This window comes from Hippoglossus hippoglossus, chromosome 5 (genome assembly GCF_009819705.1).
Source record: "Hippoglossus hippoglossus isolate fHipHip1 chromosome 5, fHipHip1.pri, whole genome shotgun sequence".
In the NCBI taxonomy this organism is placed as follows: Eukaryota; Metazoa; Chordata; class Actinopteri; order Pleuronectiformes; family Pleuronectidae; genus Hippoglossus; species Hippoglossus hippoglossus.
The window spans coordinates 29,827,303-29,848,372 of NC_047155.1; the positions used below are offsets into that span (position 1 = coordinate 29,827,303).

Sequence of the window (21,070 nt, forward strand, 5' to 3'; positions counted from 1 at the left end):
GCTCCAGTCACAACACAGAGACGTCGTCTACGTCACGTGTTGACGTCGTGTTGATTTTGAGCGGAGAATAATATATTTATAAACTGACGCAAGGGCGCTAAATCTAAAATAAACCGTGAATAAAATGTGAAAATACATAAATATTTGGTGAAGCAGCTGCACGCATGAAAGGTTCGATGGCATTTGACCTTTACACAATAAACTCGTTACGTTAGCGTCAGGTAGCGCTAAATGGAAAGTGCAGGGAAAATGACTTGCTAACACTGCCGGTCGGGTTAGCTACATTTTAGCTAGCTAGCTAACGTTAGCACAAGGGTTATCATTACCTCTGGCGTTACCCTGCAAATACTATTTGTCGTGGTTTCTTTCATTGTCTTGTTCTGTGTGTTCCTGAGATGTGGTACGATACGCTTGACTTTCAAGTGCAATATGACAGTGAGGGAATTACCAGGCCAACATTTGTAAGCTAGGTTAAGTAGCACTACATAGCTAACAAGAGCTTCGTAAGAACCAGGCTCCGACCTGTAAGAACTTGGTTAGCTCCTTTTAGCCGGCTATGTTAGCATTCATAGAAGCGGTTTTGCTAACCCTGCTCCTCTTTTTTTCCGACTCATGTATCTGACTGTGTGCTGAACGATACATCGCAGGATTATGGCTCCCCGCATACAACTGGAGAAAGCGGCTTGGCGTTGGGTGGAAGCGGTGAAACCAGAAGAAATCAGACAGGAGCATATCGAGCTAGCATATCGCGTCAACCTCCCGGCCTGCAAGAGAGGAGCCTGCAGGTATGATGGTAACATTTCTGGGTGCATATGTTGTGATAGCCTACTCCAGTGAAAATATCAGTAGCAGAAGTTAGATTTAATGTTGAGGGCTTAAGCCCCAGCTTCACAGAGATGTGCTAATGTGCATCACAGGTCTGGTTAGTTTCATTGTTTGTGGACACATTTTTATTGTTTTTAGAGCTGCTTCGTTGACTTATTTTGAACGATCGGGTTGATCCACTCCACTCCTTAATCCCACATACCACAATAACCTTAATACACACGACGGTAGGCAGTGGGCACCTCAATGTACAACTGCTATAATGTTGCAGAACTTAATCTTGCTCTGTGGCTTATAGATGCGTATAAATGACCTTTTCCAAAGAGTTGAAAGATGGACTGATTCATGCATGGAGTTTGTCATTACTTCTGTATCCACTAAGCAGGTTGCAGTTTGATGTTACTGCTAAATTTGGTCGTGAAATACTGAAGTAAATCATGACTCTATTGTGCAGGAGGAACTGCAAAGGGAATCCCAACTGTCTTGTGGGCATTGGTGAGCAGGCATGGCTGGGGGACATAGATGAAAATGCTTTCCACAATATTGATGACCCAAATTCAGAGCGCCGAGACAAGGTATTTCTTTCACCAGGTGCACATACTGCACATTATATACTCACCAGTCTATTGTAGGTGGACAGCTGAAGTCCCAGGATGTTATCATCAGACCAGAGCTGGAGGAATGTGTATTGACGCAGTTGATCTTATCTTTTTATCTATTTCTCTGTCTCTGATTCCTTCCAGAACACATTTGTCGGACTGACCAACCTGGGTGCAACATGTTACGTCAACACATTCCTGCAAGTGTGGTTCCACAACCTGGAGTTGCGGAGGAGCCTCTATCAGTGCCATAATTCAAGAGCACAGGAACATAACATTGAGTCTGGTACAACTGAAAACTAAATACTGAGGACACTTATTTATGTTTGTTCATTCTCTGTTTTAAGTTCACATGTTTTAACAATATTTTTTGGTATTTTTGTGCAAACTGTACACCTCATGTAGTGCATGTACTGTCAGCTAGTATAGCACTACTCAAACGAGTATGCAGGTACTCTGAGAACAGAGCCCTCCAACAGTACTGAAAAAATGTGCAGCTAGACATCATACCCAAAGGAATCATCAATATATATCAAATTTGATGAATTTAATTACAATTATTTTTGCAAACTTTATATGTATGGCCTGCCAAATTAACAGGGGCAATAATGACTGTAGACACAGTCTCAAATCATTTTAAATTACTATAAGTACCTACATCACACTGTAAACTTGTATTAATCTCTCTGTAGGTTTTATGAAAGAATTTCCACCTCTCAGACAGACGTCTGTGTCTTTTCAGAGTACGAGCCTCAATCCATCTGTGAGCATCTTCAGTATCTGTTTGCACTGCTGCAGAACAGCAACAGAAAGTACATAGATCCTTCAGGGCTGGTTAAAGCACTGGGTCTGGATACAGGACAGCAGCAGGTAAATCACGACATGAGATTTAGTAAATTATCAAAGCTTGAACTGAATGGTTTCCCTGTGTACCGTCTAATTTTAGTGTATTATAGAGCTCCCTCAGTGATGAGCGTTCACTTACTTGGATGTTTATTCCATCACTGTTGGAAACATGATGGTGGATATTGATTTTACAGTTTTTTCCTTATTGTGAGAGTTGTGCCAGAATTTTCTCACTTACATCTTTGTTGAGTTTAGTATTATATTACCTCTGTACCTAAATGGTAAAAAAAATAACACCCATCAGAAGTTCCCAGAAGTTAAATTGACAGTTTGAAATTTGTTCATCTGTTAATAATCCAAAATTTTGTTTACAATGTGTCTATTAGGAAGTAGAGATGCGCTTTCTTTACAGACCACTGAATTCAAACCCTTCATTTTCAGGATGCCCAGGAGTTTTCCAAGCTTTTCTTGTCTCTATTGGAGGACACACTGTCGAAGCAAAAGAACTCAAACCTGCAGAATGTCATCCAGCTGCAGTTCTGTGGACAGTTCTCCTACGTTACTGTGTAAGACCACTCAATACTTAAACATGAATGAAGTTTGTACTTAAGTGGAAAAGTGTCATATGAGTAGGCTATAGACAATGCAACTCCTCAACATGTCACTATTTATATTTAGCTAACTGTGCTCTCGTAAAGTGTGGAAGGGTGTTTTGGAGCTGATCTTCTCATTCCAACTTCTGTGCTGGATTCATGTCAAAACTACCTTCATTGCATTATTTGTTTAACTCGACTTTGTGGAGAATACATTGGACCTTACTCTGTTACCTTTGGAGCCTCAGGAAGATAAAAGCTGATCCTCAGAGAGTGAGGTGTCAGGTCTTGGCTCATAATAACCAACAGCTGTATGGTTAGCCTTCTAAAATCTTCTAAAAGTAAAAGAGCATTACTTTTGAGTATGTCACAAGTTCCTTTTAAATTGTCATATAATCTTTGACTATAAAGTTGACAGAGGTTAAGTTTTCTTGTTGCTCAGAGAGATGCGTTGTTCTTCTTTCTTGTGAAAAATGTTAAAAGTCATGCTATCTATAATACAAAAAATTGTATTGAGCCAGAACAAGTGGGAGCCATTATCTTGAGTGCTGTGGTGGAATCTGATATCTTGGTTTGGCTGTTTTCTAGGTGTAATCAGTGTGGACGATCATCTGCTCTCCCATCCCGATTCTACGAGCTGGAGCTCAACATCCAGGGTCACAAGAACCTCAGAGAGTGTGTCACAGAGTTCCTGAAGGTACTGATTATTTATTATCACAGAGAGTGTCTTTTTATCTATTGCAGTAAATCATATTTGGGATTTTTATATTGTAAAATGTTGAGTGAGTCAGCAACACAACAAAGGAAAAATGCTCCTTAGGACACACAGCATGAATCCAAACACACAAAGAACTTTTGTCAGTGTCCGTGCAGAACTCCTGCCACATAATGTGTTTTGAGACCTATTTTCTCACAAGGTCTCAAAACACATTATGTGGCAGGAGTTCTGCACGGACACTGACAAAAGTTCTTTGTGAGAAAATAGGTGATACAAACAGAAAGGGATTTCTGTTAGCCCTCTTCTGTATCATGTTTATACAATGACAATTCTGCCATGTTCGACTAGATGTGCTGCATTAAAACGAACACGTCTAATTTCTTTCTAAGTGTGCATAATTACTCATGAATTAAATAAAATGTTATTTGTATAGCGCCAAATCATAATATACATGATCTCAAGGCACTTTATACAGTAAGGTTGAGACCTTAAAAATGACATGAAAAACCGTGCACAAACGGAGGAGGGACACTGACGTCGATAAACCTATCATGTGAGTAACAGCAGTGGGCTGAAAGACAATACTTTTTATAAAGAGCAAAAATGTGTCAGAGTCCTGGAATCTCAGGGCCAGGATCAGTGTCCCAAGATTTGAAAAAAAACACTCAGCTTCCTGCTGTGTTAACTGCTCCAAAGTATTACACAAATGTTTAAGGTCATGCAGCATCATTTAATGCCTGTGAAAATGTATGATCAAATTGATTCATGGAATCATATATGCACTTGTTTTATCAGTGATGACTTTATAATGAACAGTGTAGACTGAAGCATAATCTGCTGGAGTAAAGTTTGAATACTGCTTTCCATGTCTTGATGAGTGTATTTGTGTGTTCTTCTCATAATGGTTCTCCCTTCTCCACCTTGCAGGAGGAGAAGCTGGATGGTGATAACTGCTACTTCTGTGAGAGCTGTCAGAGTAAACAAAGCGCCACCAGAACGATAAAGCTGCACAGCCTTCCTCCAACCCTCAACCTGCAGCTCATGCGCTTTGTCTTTGATAGGTAAGCTATCACTTTGTAGTGCATTGTGTAAAACAACAATAAATTGCAATATGTGGCTTTGGAAATAAAAAAATGTCTTATTAAATCACTGTGCAAAGTGCTAGATTTAATACATTTTTGGGGGTTTAGTTAAGGTAGTTGGTTAACTACTGAGGGCAGTTGTATTTACATTCTGTTCGTGGGAGAACAGAAACTTTAGTGACCTTACTGTGTTCTTCAGACAAACAGGCCACAAGAAGAAGCTGAACACTTTCATCAGTTTTCCAGAGCAACTGGACATGGGGTCATTTCTGGAAGGAAAAGAGGGTATCAGCAGTTCTCTATGATTCACACACACATACACACAATCTGCACTCTCCTTTGCTAGTCAATACACACTGGCATGTGTCAGCTATATAAAAGAAAAAAAGAACTCTCCGTTTTCTTTTCATCTCTTTACATTCTAAGGACTAAAACCAAATGTTTTCAATTTAGAAAGCAAGAGTGAAATTTGCTGTCTTATGGGTTAAATAAACATGGTCAATTTTGAAGCAGGGTACTTTCAGATGGGCAATTGATTACTGTCACAGCAACTTCACTGCCTGAGAAATCTGACATTGTGTTGTTGAGCTTGATGCATGTTTGATCTGACTGTTTCTACAGACCAGAAGTGTGTTTATGAACTGAGTGCAGTGCTGATCCATCGGGGCATCAGTGCGTACTCAGGCCACTACATTGCCCACGTGAAGGATGCTCGTACTGGTGATTGGTACAAATTCAACGATGAGGAAATTGAGAAGATGGAAGGCAAGAAACTGCAGCTTGGCATTGAGGAGGACATTGGTGAGCAATAAATACACATGTACTCCTTCCTGAAAGCCAGGGATACCTTTATGTTTTATTGTTATTCAGTATAATTTGTAATGTAGAATTCTTGTTTTTTTGTGAAGCGTCATATTGTAAGACAGCTGAAAGGTTTTGTCAAATAAGTGTATTTTCCACTTTGATGGTGCTTTGGTGACTTAAAGAAGCACAAGTTTAAAACATTAGGGGTGAGAGTCATGTCTGTAAATCTATACACTTGCACTTTCTGAGTTGTTACTTTTTCTTCTTGATCTTCATGGTCCCTAGCTGAGACAGTTAAGTCCCAGACACGAAAGCCAAAGTGCAGTAAAGGCTTCCACTGCTCCAGAAATGCCTACATGCTGGTGTATAAGGTCCAGGAAGAGGAGAGCTCAGATCCCTCCAGGACCAACATCGAGGTGCCAGGTGAGCAGTAGAGATTTACAATTTAAAATCTCACATATTCGCTGGTGTTCCTTCATTTATTTTTTTTGACCCAAATGATTCTTATTCTTAATGATTCCCAGCTTATACCACTAGAGCTGGGTTGTACGGCCATAAACAGTTTTTAAAGTTTAAAAGCTGTTGGTGTTCCAGTTGATGCAAGATCTATCGTACACAGTCATAGAGCACCATCCTCCACTTTAATAGTCAGTTAGAGACTGAGCAAAGTAGAATCTCTGCGCTTTTCATACCTCGATAGCGAACACAAACTGAGAACACAGACCAGTATCCAGAATGGTTCTCTAGTCCGTCTTCTTTGAAGATGTAACCATTAAATTCAAGAGATGGTCCGAGGCAGCGAGCCACCGGAGACATCAGCTATTGACCTAAAATACCCTTTTGAGCAAATTGCAATAATCAGATTTTCAAGATTTGGACAATTTATACATCATGCAAAAGCTAATTTGAATTGAATTAAATTTATTTCTCAGCCCTACCTCCCACCTGCTCTGTGTTGCCTTGTCTAGTGGATGAATTTGTCTCTTTCCTGCCAGCCTTCCTTCAGAGGTTGGTGGACCAAGACAACCATAAATTTGAGGAGTGGTGCAGTGAAATGGCAGACATGAGAAAACAGAGCGTGGATAAGGGCAAGGCCAAGCACGAGGAGGTGAAGGAACTCTACGAGCTTTTACCCACAAAAGAAGGTCAGTAAAAACATTCCTCAATCACACACTCTGTAACGTAAACATTGAAGAGAGTTAAATGTTTGTTGTGACTTTAAGTTAGAAAATTAAATATAAACAATAAAAGTACATTATGACTAAAGAAAGTGTGACAAAGGGACAATCCCACTAATGGAAGATTTTGTTTCACTCATACTACAGCTCCCCTACCTGTAGTAAAACTGCGAGTATTCCACAACACACCTGAACCACGATGATTTGTGATTCTTACAAAGCTAAAACCTTATGACATTATTAGACAATAACCCTATTTGTATTTACTTACATTCAAGTCCCATACTTAACATGCATTGGGCGTGTACATGTAAGGGAGAATACACTGACAGTTGTTAATCACAGGGGAATTCTTCATTTAAAGAATCAAAATTAAAGATCCTGTGTCTCTTGTTGTTTGATGCACTTCTCTCCTCAGGTGAGCCATATGAGTTTATCCCCCTGGACTGGCTGAAGAAGTGGCTGGATGACTCCACTGCCACAAAAGACATCGACAACTCTTTCTTCCTTTGTTCACACGGTAAACTGCACCCAGACAAGGTGGGAGATTCCAAAAGGATTTCTCTGCAAGCTGCTCAGCTCCTCTATGAGCGATACGGCGGAGGGCCGAGACTGGACGGTAGGTCTTACAAAGGGTGTGGTCTCTTCTCAAATGAATCTGCTTCAGTTTAAGTGCTATTCATTAAATAGTTAGCTACGTATCAAAACTCTGACTTTATAATTTTTTGATGAAAAATCTGAAAATCATCAAATGAAATATGTGCTCATGTAATCAGACCCAAACAGATTGTGGACTATCCACAGCCTGTTCAATTCTTTTATCAGAGCCTACTAATCCCTCTGTTATAAAATAAACAGAGGAGTAAAGTTAGTGAAGTAACGTCTTTATTTAGAGTGTATCTCCAAGGCCAGGGGTGGGTTATGTGTGCAGGTTCTTTACTACAACTAAATAAGATGGCTGGTTAGTGGGACAGTACTGTCCCACTACAGTCAAAGAAGCAGCCACACATTTTCTGTTGTAATTAATCATTCACTAACAAATCATTAACACCAGTAGAAATACCATGAAACCAAAACCATGGTTGGATTTGCTGCCTTTATTTCTGGAGTTTTGGAAATACACTTGTTTGTTATATGAGAAACTTTACACTTTCGAGAAATGTCTTTAGTACAAACTGCTCAAAAACCACGATATTTGTCTCTTCCATTTTTACATAACAGTTTTATTTGTTTGTTCAGATTCCTCACTGTGTAGTGAGTGTGTTGGACAGCGATGCCGAGTGCTGCGGCTGAAGAACCAGCTCAATGAAGACTACAAGGAGGTCTCCAACCTGGTCAAACGCACGCTCAGGTGCAAACACTCAGCATAAGTGTTAATGGGTTAAGCCTCTTGTGTTGTTAGGGTTAGCTATGATTATTGATTCAGGGGAGATAAATAGTTATTTGAATATGCAGAAAGTGAATAGGGAGTAATTCAGAACTATTGCAGATAAGAGAAAAGTATTCAAAGGTCCAGAATTTCACTGGAACATAATCAAGGGTCTTTATTTATTGTGTGTGTGCACATGTGTGTGTTTCAGTGACGAGGGTTACTGGGTGGGCAAAGCATCTCTGCGTAGCTGGAGGCAGTTGGCTTTGGAACAGCTGGAGGAGGATGAACATGAAACCAAACACAGCAATGGCCAGACCAATGGACAGGGACCACACATCAAAGGTTGGGGGAATGGAAATGCTTTAGTTTTTCCTGCTGTGTTCTCTTGTAAGTGACGTAATTCATAGCGTTTATTTAGTCTCAAAATTTGCGAGCTCGTGAACTCGTGAGTCTACAAGCACATAGAATAGTAGTGGGCAGAGAGGCATATTTGCGAGCATGTGTTCAAAGTGAGCAATCAAAGAAGGTGAGCATCAGCCATTGTCCCTGCCCTTCAAAGTCTCACAATTCAACTTGATGAGCAAGACTGTTGAATGGTGTTGTGCATTTGCAAGCGCAGGGAATGGCGAGTTAGCGCAGATATTTTGAGACTTAATAAACACCATACAAATTCTTCTTTACAATAACTCATACAAATATTAATATATTAGTCAGGCAAGAAAACTCAATTAAATGGGCAATGGCGATACCCAGCCCTTCGATGTAAATTAAAAAACTAACACTTATTATATGTTATATGATTTATATTAATTTATTCATTCGGTCAATCCTGATTCAACTCTGTCACTTCTGTCTCACTCCAGCTGACACACAAACACATACTCCGACAGCTGACGTTTCTGATTCAGTACAGTTTAAATGCTTTTTTTTACTCTTCTCAGTGTCCTTACATTCATTTGATTATAGCCACAATATCACACATAACCCCATAATGACTAATACTTTTCTTAAATGGCTCAAATCTCTCTTCATAACTGTGTGCATTCAGTCATTCATTCCATCCTCACTCTGCTCCATCTCTTTCTCTCCCTCTCTGACACGCAGACACAGACCGACACAAACACATACAGTGTCATTGGACACATCTGAAAACTCAGACTAGGCGAAAACAACATAATTTGGTTTTCAAGAACACAAATGATAGTCTGGATTATTTGCATATAGAGCAGGTAAATCCATCATGTTAGAATCTTTTGCTGCACGTTTGCTAAGAATTTCTTCGAAGATACTTCTGCTTGCCATGATCAGGTGATTTTATATTCTTCTTGGCAAAAAGTCCTTCCATGCATTCGCTTATAATGGCGACACAAACACCTGTGCGAATATATCGTCAATCGATAGTGGTTTGGCTTTCAATACTGAACCCTACTGTTAACATTCTTGGTGAATTGTTTGGTTGTAGAGTTCAGTTCAGAGCTCTCAGAGGGCAACGAGGATGAGATGAAGACTTTCAATGAAGACATTGTCTGCAGTCATGGTACGTCCTATCATTTGCATCTATAAACCCTTTAACACTGACATTGTACTACGATTAAAGAAAAAATCTTAACTGTCACTATTACAATAGAACCCACAGTTCAATCTTTGATGCACTGGCTCTTAAATGTGTGTGTTTGATCCTGCTGCAGGGGGTCTGACTATTCTCGAGACTGAACGGAAGTTAGTATCCACTGAAGTTTGGACCAAGCTAAGGGCATACTTCTCCAAAGCCCCAGAATTCACCCAAAACCAAGAGCCCTGTCAGCAGTGCCTGGTGAGTAAGACATTAGCCACGTCTCTATATAATTGTCAAATTTGCAGTAAAATTGAAGCATAACAAGAACCTTTTTTCTTTTTGTCAAGCACTGGAAAAAGCTCATCAGTCATGTGAGCTAAATGTTTGCTACGACAGAACTTATTCAGAAAAGATGTTTCTGTGAAACATGTTAACTATCTCAAATGAGCATAAAAACCTATTTGCTCAGTTTTTTCCCAAACATTGCCATGAACATCATTTTCTAATGCAATTTTCAAAATGTATGTAAGAATTAAGCAGATTGAAATACAACTATTTAAAAACCATTTAGGGATGCAATAAACTGGTCCCTCACTTAAATCCTTAAAAATGTAATTGTCATGTTTTATTTTGACCCCTAACTACAATGTTTTTTACAAATTGTAGTTTGTCTATGCCTACTTTGAAATTGTAAATGTAAAGGTTGAATTATGCACAGTACTGCTGTTATGATTGGCTGCATAAGAGATGTTTAGGCTCTGTTGCTTCACCTTAATCCCCAGCCTGGAAATAAAGGGAATGTTAAAGGGCTTTATTTACACAGGGTTCCCCCGTGAGCCACAGCCACCCCCAAAAAAGGGAGCCAAACTGATGAAAGCTGTAGTCATACAGACACAGTAATGCCTCCACAGTTCCTAGATATGTCCAGCATGTAAGCCATTGAGTAATTTTAAGAATAAAAAGTTATCGTTGTTTTGTGTCCAGACGTTAGAACAGGAGGAGAAGGACAATGAGGCAATCAGTAAGATGATGGCCCTGGACCAGAAGAACCAGCTGCTCAACCTTTTCAATGAGAAGAATCGGCCAACCCTCACCAAGTGGCCTCAGGTGTGTGTGTGTGTGTGTGTGTGTGTGTGTGTGTGTGTGTGTGTGTGTGTGTGTGTGTGTGTGTGTGTGTGTGTGTGTGTGTGTGTGTGTGTGTGTGTGTGTTACAGTTAATACAGTGTTATGACAGATTATCACTGTGGCTGGTAGATGAATACACTAATTGTTCTCTGGCTTGTCTCTACAGGGCACAGATGTTCTTTACATAGTTCCTCTGTTCTTTGTGGATGAGTGGAGAAAATTTATCAGGTATGTTTGTTTCAGTAGTGAAATTGATGAAATGACATTATCAGATTTGCTTCATTAGTAATGATTGTTCGTAATTTATGTTTGTTTTTACAAACTATTTTACAGTATGATTTAGTCAGTACATCAAATGTTTTTTTTCCTCCCATCTGTGTGTTTTCAAGGAGACCCACAAAATCCTCTCCAGTGTCTAATGTGGGCAACACTCTGCTTCTCTGCCCCCATGGAGGGTTCATGTTTACCCATGACTCCCTGATCAGCGGAGATGCACAACAGTGAGTTCTGCTTATCTAAAAGTGACTTGTGGAGTTCACTTGTAAAAGTCAAAATCAACTTGTGTATATAGTGAGAGTTAACTCACCTAACTCCCAATTTTTAAACTAAAAAAAAACTGGAACAGCAGTTAAACTTCACTTTCAAGAACATCCAAAACAAACACTAAACCCTAAACTTAGAATGGGCAGTAGTCATGCTTCACGTACAAACTTTGTTTACTTTCTTAAGCTACTCTTGATAAGGTCTGAACAGCTGGGTTAATTATTTTAAAGTAACTGGGCAAGTTGCATTAATAAAATGAAAATATATGACGACCTGACCTCAAGTCATACTGACTGCACACTGTTGTGATGTCCTGTTTTGCTGTTTGTCCTGCACAGTATAGCTCTGCTCTGGCCCAACGAATGGGAAGTGATTAGCAGACTCTTCATTGTGGACCAGCCCATCTCCATCCACTGCTTCAAACAAACCACACCAAGTGGACCTACCACCCAGTTCACCACTCAGCCTGGTGAGACTACAGTTATCCCAAATGTTTTACCTCGAATATTTATATTTACTTCTTTCATATACTTAAAAATAAGATTACACTCATCTATTTTCAAATGTCAAACATTCAGTGCCTGTAGGCTTAAATATTGACAAAAATGTATTTTCTGTAATAAAAAGTTCTTCCTTTGTGTAGAACTTGGATTCACAGCTTTTATAAGATGGTAGTTACACTTTTTTAGCATCAAGAAGTATCAAATGTCCATGCAACTAAAAAAAAAAGTAGAATATGCATTTGGAATTTTTTGATAAATTTAATGGCCATTTTGAATCTTAAGCCTTTTTTAAAGTTTCTTTGTTACACTCTTTGTGTGTGTGTGTGTGTGTGTGTGCGCGTGTGCGTGTGTGTGCGCGTGTGCCTGCACGTGTGTGTGTGTTATTGTGTTTAGATCTGTGTTGGGAGTGCAGAGAGAGCTTCCTTTTCCAGCAGCAGAGGGACCTCAGAGAGTACACCCAGGCAACCATCTACATCCGGAAAGTCATCGAAGACCAGAGGGTACAATAAAAAGCAAATTTTAAGTCAATTAAACAGACAGAGGTATTTTGTCACCAACTGTAGTGTCTAATGTGCAGTCTTAAAGTTTGTGTTTTTCTACATTGCATATATGATGCATAGCTGTTAAAGGAGGCAGCTCCGGAGACAAACGCCAGCAGCTCTGAGGCAGAGGACGAGAAAGAAGAACTTCCGAAGGTGGATGGAGAGATAGACCCAGACTTTAGCCAGGTAGGTTCACCATGCTACAGCAGTAGACTAAGGGTGACAACACACACATGATATCCACTGACTGCAAGCAGCAGTTGTAACAGGAGCGACCATAACAGTAGTAAAGGCAGCCAAATACTCCCTGTGTAAATACAATCAAACTAGACATCCTGGTTGTTCTGGTAAATTCCCTTTGTTCACATTATTTTTAAAGAGCATAGAATAACAACATTATGTAACTCTCCACCTTCCATCGAAACATACAATTAAATGGTAAATGGTTTTGTATTTATATAGCGCTTTTCTAGTCTTGACCACTCAAAGCTCTTTACAGTACAGTTTTACATTCACACACACATTCATACAGTGCATCTATTAGCAGCGCTTTTTTGTTTTATGAGGGGCAATTCGGGGTTCAGCATCTTGCCCAAGGACACTTCGCTTCATTAAACCAATAAATGAATATTTTACTGGGAGCCATACAGTTTGAAGACGTAGTGGAGTGAATGATTTTATGTTCTGCACCTGTACATATTTAGCCTGCATGTGTGCTTATTTATTACCTCTTCAGAAATCGAAGCCAAAATTAATTGAAGGGGATGACAAATGAAAGACAGAATTACCAAGCTAGCTGCTGCTAATGGCTACCTGAAGACCCATAATAGGTGGTGTGTGTGCCACTTGGCACTGCAGATTACACCTGCTTAATATACGTTCTATGGTGCAAGAACAGGCTTTGGCTCCACAGGTGCGGGGTGAGAATGAAAGTCATCAATCTCCCTATTACAAGTCAGTGTACCATCAAATTGTTATTTTAAAGTAAATACAACGTTGTTTTAAAACCCTAATTTTCTCCATCTGTCTTTGTTGCTCTTTGATGCCGCCTTCATGTTTTCTCTTTCAACTATCAGTATTCAATTAACAGTACCAGTGGACAGTAAAACCAGTGGAACTTATAAAAGGGAATCTTGTGACACAGACAGATTTCACAAAAGAGAGAATCCAGCTGTCCAAGCTCCAAGCTATTTACTTGTGGCTGAACCACAGTTGTTCAGATCAATCAGTGTCCTATGAGGGAGGAAATACAGGCTCCTTCAGATGTGTGACATCTATGACAAGCAACTGTCAACAACAATGTTTCCTCCTGAAGACATTTGCACGGAAAGTATTTCTTCATTGAAAGAGCAAAGAATCATTCTGAAGACTTTTCTCAGTGGAAAACGTGTTTTCACTCTTTTCTCGATGGGCTTCGTCAGTGATAGACAGATGGTTCATCCAATCACATACAGAAAAAGTGCTGCACATAGATGCACTGTATGACTGTGTGTGAATGTAAAACTGTACTGAAAAGCACTTTGAGTGGTCATCACGACTAGAAAAGCGATATATAAATACAGACCATTTACCAAGTACTTTTTTGAAAGCACCAGCCCTTTCTGTTTCCAACAAAGACTTTCCAGATGGTTCCGTGTCACAAACAAACCATGATGTCCAATAGTAATTGATTGTACCTAACATAAATCATACATTTCTTACAGTCAGAAGATGGTGCAAAGCGGCTAAAGCTGTGTGACAGCAGCACAGCCTCAGCAGCGGCTGTTCCTGTGAGCAACATGACCAAACTAGGTGGAATCAGGAGAAGCACCCGGCACAGGAAACTCCGAGGAGAGAAAGCACTCATAGTTTCAGCTAATCAGACACTTAAAGAGCTGAAAATACAGGTGAGGGCTCCAAATAACCGGATCAAGTGTAATAATAATAAGTCATTATTAATAATAATATGATATAATAAGTCATATAAAAAATTTAAAACAAACTTCCCTTTGATCCTTTAGATTATGCACGCCTTCTCTGTGGCTCCATTTGACCAGAACCTCTCCATTGATGGAAAAAGTCTGACAGACGACTCGGCCACTTTGGGCAGTCTGGGCGTCATTCCAGAAAGCATCATCTGTCTGAAGGTACAGCTTCTTTGAATCTCCAGTGGCTGGATGGTCACAGAGGAATCCTTAACACTGCACCTTTAACGCTGAATTCTTATCGAAATCAATCATCTAAAATCCAAAACATTCATTCCATTGTTCCCCCTCAGGCTGATGAGCCAATAGCAGACTTTGCTGCAATGGATGATGTCTACCAGGGTAAGAGGCCTTATCTTCACCTCCACTGTAGATGACTCATTAGTCTTGATTTATTTAAAATGAAAAAGTCAAATGATGATAATGTTCTTATACAGTCATATCCTTCCTTCACAGTGAGAATGCCTGAAGAGGGATTCAAAGGTGAGCATTTGTTTTTGTTTTTCCCTTCATCATGGAGGAAGTTAATGTTTTGTCTACATCGATGTATTAAAGCTGAGAGGGACAACCCTGATGATCAGACTGAATTTACTTCATTATTCTGTTTGAAAACCCTCAGAGGTGTGGCCACTGGTTCAGAGCTCTGGAGCTTGGAGTATTGTTACATGCCTTTCTCTTTGTTGTAGAATTTTTAATTCCGACTTCGATCTGTGAATGCATGGATTTGACCTTACCTGCTTGGTATTAAAGATAAATACATTTGGTACCGGACTAAATTGTATCCGTACTGCTGAGTTTGACTGTTAAGCTCTGAATTTCACCACACTGTTATTTTGTTTATGTTATCAGATCATTTCAAAAATATTACTGACTTGCTGTTTTTGTTGTATTGGTGTCTTTTATTGAAAGGTTCTGATTCAGTGTCAATGTTTGTGTCTCTCTGCAGGCACTGGGCTTCTCGGACACTGAGGAAAGCTGTGCTGTAGCCATGCTTGAATTGGACAGATGACAGAGAAATTATCAGAGAAAAGCTTGAATTTGTCAAGTGTCCATATATATAAATAAGTGCTTTAATTTTTTTTTTTTTACAATTTGATGAGGGGTTCTTTAATAAAACTGTGACTATGTTGGAAAGCCGCTGTACAAAGGATTAGCTGGCCTTTGATATTTAAAGTTCCTTGTCATTCTGAAGGACTGTTCAATGTTGAGGAAGTTAAGTGGATCTCTGTATTCTAAAGCTTGTTTCCAGTTCAGTCCTACTGTTACTTTTGAAAAAAGCTTTGTTTTTCACTATTTTAAATTATGGCAGAAGTAATATGAAAGAAAGTGTTTCTCTCCATTGTGTGGAAGCTTGTGTTCTCACTGCACAGTTTTTCAGGTTTGTCAAAAGAATGCACGAGTAATTGTCAAGTATTACAAATATAACTGCTCTCTAATGTTAGAACATTTATTACCTCCTATAGAAAATCTATATCCATAATACTCCATGTGGCATTTCGAGACACAGCTACTCTATGTATAGAGGCTGATTCCTGCAGGCGTCTCAGCAGTGCAAACCTTGAGTGAGTGCAAGCAGTTAATGTTCTCTTCCTCTGACAGTTATTTCTTATGGACAATAAAGTTATTTTCAAAACACTCTGTCCTAAAATACTTGTATTAAATGCTCTACAAATTCCCAGTTGAAATGTGGTATTGGTGGTACATTGTTTATTGGAGTAACTACTACAGAACAATGCAGCTCACAACAGGTACATTAACCACTAAACCACAGAGAAGCTCCATCATGGTTTCATTAGTTTACCTGAACATGACAAGATGACATGTACTTTGGATAGAGGGGTGATATAGCTGGTGGGTAAATACAGCCATGATCATTTACTGTGCTATTGTGAATTGGGAGTCATTCAGTCACTGTGATGGAATACTCCACTGTTCACACACAACAAATATCTTGTTCTCTAAAGATAATTTACTGAAAGTTCATGTGCGTCTCTACTGAACAAGTTTAATTGTCACCTGGGGAATGTCATAACGAAATTTCTGCAGCTCTTCTAAGCTATAAAAGCAGCTTAGCCCTGTGGTAAACAGGCAAAAGATAATAATAATAATAAAGCATAGGCCAATCATCCATTTACTTGTTCCTATAGGCCCTATAGAAAGACAAGTAAAATAATCTCCCTATAGTATAGGGAGATTATTTTACTTATCTGGTGCGCACAAGATACAAAATCGGACATGTCGGTGCTTTAGTGGCTCTGTGAAACTCTGTTTCATCATTCTGAGTATGTGGCCCTGGTAGAGACAGGTTTGTGCGCAACACTGTGTTTTACTTCTCCCATACGCTTTTTAAAAAGCTGTCTGTTTCATCCTTCAGCACTGAGGGGAACTACTGGTCGGCTTCAACCCAGCACCCCGCCGCCATCACTGTTCTCAAGTAAAACGATCTTGTAGTGAATGTATGTGACAGTTTAACTGGTCTAAACGATTTAGTTATGTTCAAGATGTGTTTCTGTTTTATCACGTACAGACAGAAAGAACTGAAGAGCTAACGGGCTAGCATGGTGGCAGACAGTTTCCAAACCGGAACCGGACCAATTTATAGACCGTACCGCCGGTCGCCATCTTCAAAATGGCCAAGCTTTATTGCGCACAACACGTTTGTTCAGCAAAAGCGTTTAAATAAAGAGACGGATCGTTTGAATAACTCAAGGTAAAGACATCCAGTGAGTGGGAGCTGCATGTCAGAGGGACACCGGGTTTATCACAGCTTAGCTGTTCCTGTGTTCCAGCGAAATTCACCCACTGAACAGAGCGTTTATCTTCTATATGACATTAGCATGTGTAGCTAAAGCTATCGATAGATGCTAGAGCTGATTAGCTTGTGTATTGTCAGTAAATGTTGACTGAGGTGAATATGAGTACCATAATGGCGGCCAGCATCTTACCAAACACACTGACGCGACACTTTTCATAAACAAACTGTAAACAGCAGACGCGGGACATTGTGTTACAGACACACAACTCAGAGTCCACGTTATAGAAGAGTCTACCGAAGCACTTGACTTGTTTAGTCCGGTCTCAGTGACTGACTGGAGAACATTAACCATCCGACTCAAGGCAGTGTTTGTTCTGTGCATCCTAATAACGACATGCTCTCTGTTTCTTAGATTACTGTACATGGTTCCTCTGACCTGGGAATGACATTATGTTCTGTCCATAAAAGAAAGAGCAGAAGATTGAGCCCCTCCCCAGACCATCACAGAAAATGATGGAGCTACCCAACTACAGCAGTCAGCTGATGCAGCAGCTGTGGGCGCTGAGGAAGGAGGGCCACTTCTGTGACTGCACCATCCTGGTGGGAGACAGTCCTCACCGAGCACACAAACTGGTGCTGGCGGCCTCCAGTATGCTCTTCAGGTAGTAACAGCATGGAATATGAAACGTGATCCTTATAGTATGGTTTGCAGATGATTTACCTCAAGTGAAATATGTGATGGGCTTGAACTCAAGTGTCAAATCTTAACTCAAGGTACACAGGTCAATATTTAGGTGTCTCCAAAACCATCACACTTAAAGGAGTCTTTAAACTTTGGTATACAATCACTGCAGTAACCCGGTAATACTGTTTGCATTACACTCAACACAGTACTAACACACTAAGCACTTCTGGAGTCTCAGAAGTAAACTTTGTAGGAGCCGAATCCAATACAATGAAGTAAATGGTGACCGAGACTTCAGAGGTAAAAAAAAAAAAACACAACATGCCTCCATACTGCTCGTGTGGTGTCATCCAAGTGTCCGCAAACCACAACATTCATATTTGTCTCGAAACGAGGTCATTTAAACTGGGTTTTAAGTCCACCGGAAGTGGCTAAGCTAGCGGATTTAGCTACACGGTGGTGTGTCTGAGGATCCCTGAATGCACCTCGTAGGAAGATGTCAGCGGTCATTTAGGATTGAAACATGGTGTAAATGACCTCGTTTCCTGTTGTTTTATTACCTCTGAAGTCTCCACCATTTACTTAAATTGTATCAGATTTGGCTCCTACAAACTTTACTTCTGAGACTCCAGAAGTGTTTAGGGGACTCAAACACTTCACCCACCCCTCCATCGGCATAATGGGGAGTGGATGAGGGAATTATCATTTTTCAGTGAACTATCCCTTTAAGGGGGGTTCATGTTGCACAAGAAGTGCCACTGATGATCTATTCATCTAACACATACACAATACACTCATTTCCCAAAAAGTGAATGCACTCTGTTGTTATCCTACCTGTTATCCGACTTCTTATATATTCAGTGTAGTTATCAAAATGTTTGGTTTGTCATACAGCCATTCATTTTGTCTTGAGCTGTAAAACCCAGATTTAAAAAAAACAATACAGCATCTCCATGCTGTTGCAGCAGTAGCATTTTAGGGCAAATCTAAATGTATATTTACATTATCAGTGAAAGGCAGCTTTTGCGTCTGGCTCTTCCATTATTGTCTATATAGGGTGTTGTGATGATGCTGCACACGTGTTGGATGTGTGTGCAGAGTCATGTCCATGGTGTGCAGAGCAGCGTGAACAGCCTCGACCCACGATTTGTGGCAAACAAACGCAGCACAAGAGCCTTGTGTCTCTGGTATATTCATATACTTAAATATTTTGAGCAAGTCTCGAGCCGAGTTTTGTCTCAAGTCTTGATAAAGCAAGGTTCAACTCTCAACCAATTCATTCAAGGCTCAAGTATTACAAATTCATTACTAGTTAATCTGCAAAATATTTGCGCAGGTAGTGTTAGACTCAGTCAGAGACTAGTGCATCATCTTAAAGTTTAATAAAAGTGGGTATGGATTGTTTTTTTGAAGTGTGAGTGTTGCCATGGAACCAGTTACTTTTATTGTTTGGGACCTCAAACTGTAAAACTGTCGTCATATCTGTCAGGTCTCTCCTGGATGGATCTGACACCATCTCCATCGACACAGCTGTGGTTTCCTCGCAGGAGTTTGGGTGTCTGCTGGACATGGTGTACACCGGCAAGCTGCCTCAGGGAAAACACAACGTCAGTCGCATCGTTGCCGCTGCAGACAACCTGCAGATGTTCGACGTAGCTGTTGGCTTTAAAAACGTCCTCACCAGCCTTGTGAACCAGCAGCCGTTGGCCTCAGTCATATCAACACAGACGTCAAACCTCAACAAAGTCCAGAGCACAAGCCCAGAAGGTTCAGCCTCATCCAACATGGACAAGTCCACTTCAGACGAGACAGAGCTGAAGACAGAGTTAAAGCAGGAAGACTGTCAGGGTGACTGTGATGAGGCAGAGGAACCACTATGTAAAAGAGCCTGTGTGGAGCTCACTGAGTCCTCAGGTCAGTTTCAGTCTAATGGAATCCAGTGTAACAATCCCACAACAAACACCACAACCACAATGTTTTACTGTGACTACTTCTATTACTTTTACTACTACTGAACTCCATGTTATCATGTTTGTGTACACAGCGCCTGAAGCAGCCAGACCCTCAGAAACTGCTGTGGAAGAAAACAACACCATTGCAACGATAGCCAAGGTGTCAAGTGAGTCTGCCACTGGTCCTTCACTGGAACATTTCTCACAGATCGTGGAACTCTTCACCAACATGTCCTCTGTCCTGGAGCTGCTGAGCCAAGCAGCACAGAGCAGCCTGGATGAACAGGAGAGACAGGTATACTACAGTTAGAAAAATAATCTGAAAATATCTTCAACATAGTTTGCTAAAATGTTTTTTTTTACACATCCATTAAACTACATATGTATTTCCCTGCTGTGCTCTACTATCCACCTTTTTGCTGTATTCTTCACATTTCTCCTGCTCCATCCTCGTTCAGATCAACTACATCAAATTAGAAATTACAATCAACTGCATCTAATTCACTCTAGGACTTGATTTAGAAAGTAGGATAATTCAGGTCAACCTATTGCCATGAAGAGTAACCAGGTTTATTCAGCAATGAGACTGTCGGAATTGAATAAGTAGATTAATTATTAATAAAGGTGTAGGTTAAGTGCTGTAATGCACAGAGGTTGGCACAGAGGTTTGAATTCAAATTCAGTTCAATTCAGAGAATTTAATAAAATAATTGTGGTGATACAGACATACATGTTGTAAGGAAAGCAAAAACTTTTGTATGGTCGAACAACAAAGTTCTAGAAAATCATCTTTATTCTGGTGTTTTCTTTATCAGACGTATTTGCTGTTCACTTTCATTGGATGAAAAGAATCATGTGACACAGTTGAATAGAGTTATAATGAATGAGCCAGTGTGCCAGAGACTGAAGTACAGCACAGACCACACACTGGGTAATATATTACATACTGTCAGTTTTCAGATAAAGCGAAAAGAAAAGAAAATGTGTGGAGCAGGGTGGAGTTACCTGTGCTACAATAATGCTTGGATAGAACTGAGCTGTGACTCTTGTCAGTCATCCAGGTTATGGTATTTTCACGAGTTGTACATGGGCAAATAGAAAACTGGAGTTGCTTGTGTTCCTTGAAGACGTTTCATGTTTCATCCAAGAGGCTTCTTCAGTTTGAATTGATGAGTGGGAGTTCAACCTCGACGGACGAAGCCTGTTGGATGTCCAGTTGTCTATGTACACATGTACGATTGCTGAAAAATGAACTGAGGGTATTGTGAATAGACTTCTGTAGATATTTAAAATTAAAACCCTGCCAGCATTATGGTCAACTTAAGTATTTTTTTATTTACAGTATATTCCTACATAAAATAGCCGCTCTTGCTCTATCAGCAGATCAGGGGTCATAGCTTGGCTTTCTTTTGGGATTTTATACTGCATC

General features: G+C 40.0%; 2 protein-coding genes and 1 long non-coding RNA gene across 10 annotated transcripts in view; 2 read left to right on the forward strand and 1 right to left on the reverse strand.

Annotated features, from left to right (window-relative positions):
* usp48 (ubiquitin specific peptidase 48) lies at positions 1-15,887 on the forward strand. 5 transcript variants are annotated; one of them, XM_034586817.1, is made up of 28 exons: positions 1-171; positions 648-785; positions 1,280-1,400; positions 1,569-1,710; positions 2,167-2,294; positions 2,712-2,836; positions 3,452-3,560; positions 4,509-4,642; positions 4,863-4,948; positions 5,285-5,464; positions 5,753-5,890; positions 6,463-6,612; positions 7,064-7,264; positions 7,885-7,996; positions 8,226-8,359; positions 9,480-9,554; positions 9,706-9,830; positions 10,557-10,679; positions 10,864-10,925; positions 11,087-11,197; positions 11,579-11,709; positions 12,137-12,243; positions 12,364-12,471; positions 13,989-14,171; positions 14,286-14,411; positions 14,543-14,591; positions 14,706-14,732; positions 15,196-15,887. In XM_034586817.1, exons 2-28 carry the CDS (start codon positions 652-654, stop codon positions 15,216-15,218), a joined length of 3,144 nt encoding a protein of 1,047 aa, XP_034442708.1. In that variant the 5' UTR covers positions 1-171; positions 648-651; the 3' UTR covers positions 15,219-15,887. The 5 variants fall into 5 exon arrangements, with proteins under 5 accessions (XP_034442708.1, XP_034442705.1, XP_034442707.1 ...); XM_034586814.1 differs by lacking the exon at positions 1-171 and adding an exon at positions 232-461; XM_034586816.1 differs by lacking the exon at positions 1-171 and adding an exon at positions 232-535 and having other exon boundaries at positions 15,196-15,878.
* Positions 9,010-21,070, reverse strand: part of LOC117762276 — a 23,715-nt gene continuing 11,654 nt past the window's right edge. Inside the window, exon 4 of the long non-coding RNA XR_004613981.1 lies at positions 9,010-9,023. This is a non-coding gene — a long non-coding RNA (uncharacterized LOC117762276). The remainder of the gene's footprint in view (positions 9,024-21,070) is intronic.
* zbtb40 (zinc finger and BTB domain containing 40) overlaps positions 16,794-21,070 on the forward strand; it is a 12,756-nt gene continuing 8,479 nt past the window's right edge. For 2 of the 4 annotated variants that reach the window (XM_034586830.1, XM_034586834.1), the window contains exons 1-4: positions 16,839-16,959; positions 17,417-17,666; positions 19,179-19,603; positions 19,734-19,936. In XM_034586830.1, coding sequence (XP_034442721.1) covers positions 17,515-17,666; positions 19,179-19,603; positions 19,734-19,936 — 780 coding nt within the window. In that variant the 5' untranslated portion in view covers positions 16,839-16,959; positions 17,417-17,514. Of the gene's footprint in view, positions 16,960-16,979; positions 17,158-17,416; positions 17,667-19,178; positions 19,604-19,733; positions 19,937-21,070 lie in introns of those variants that run through there. The other 2 variants (XM_034586833.1, XM_034586832.1) reach the window with 2 other exon arrangements.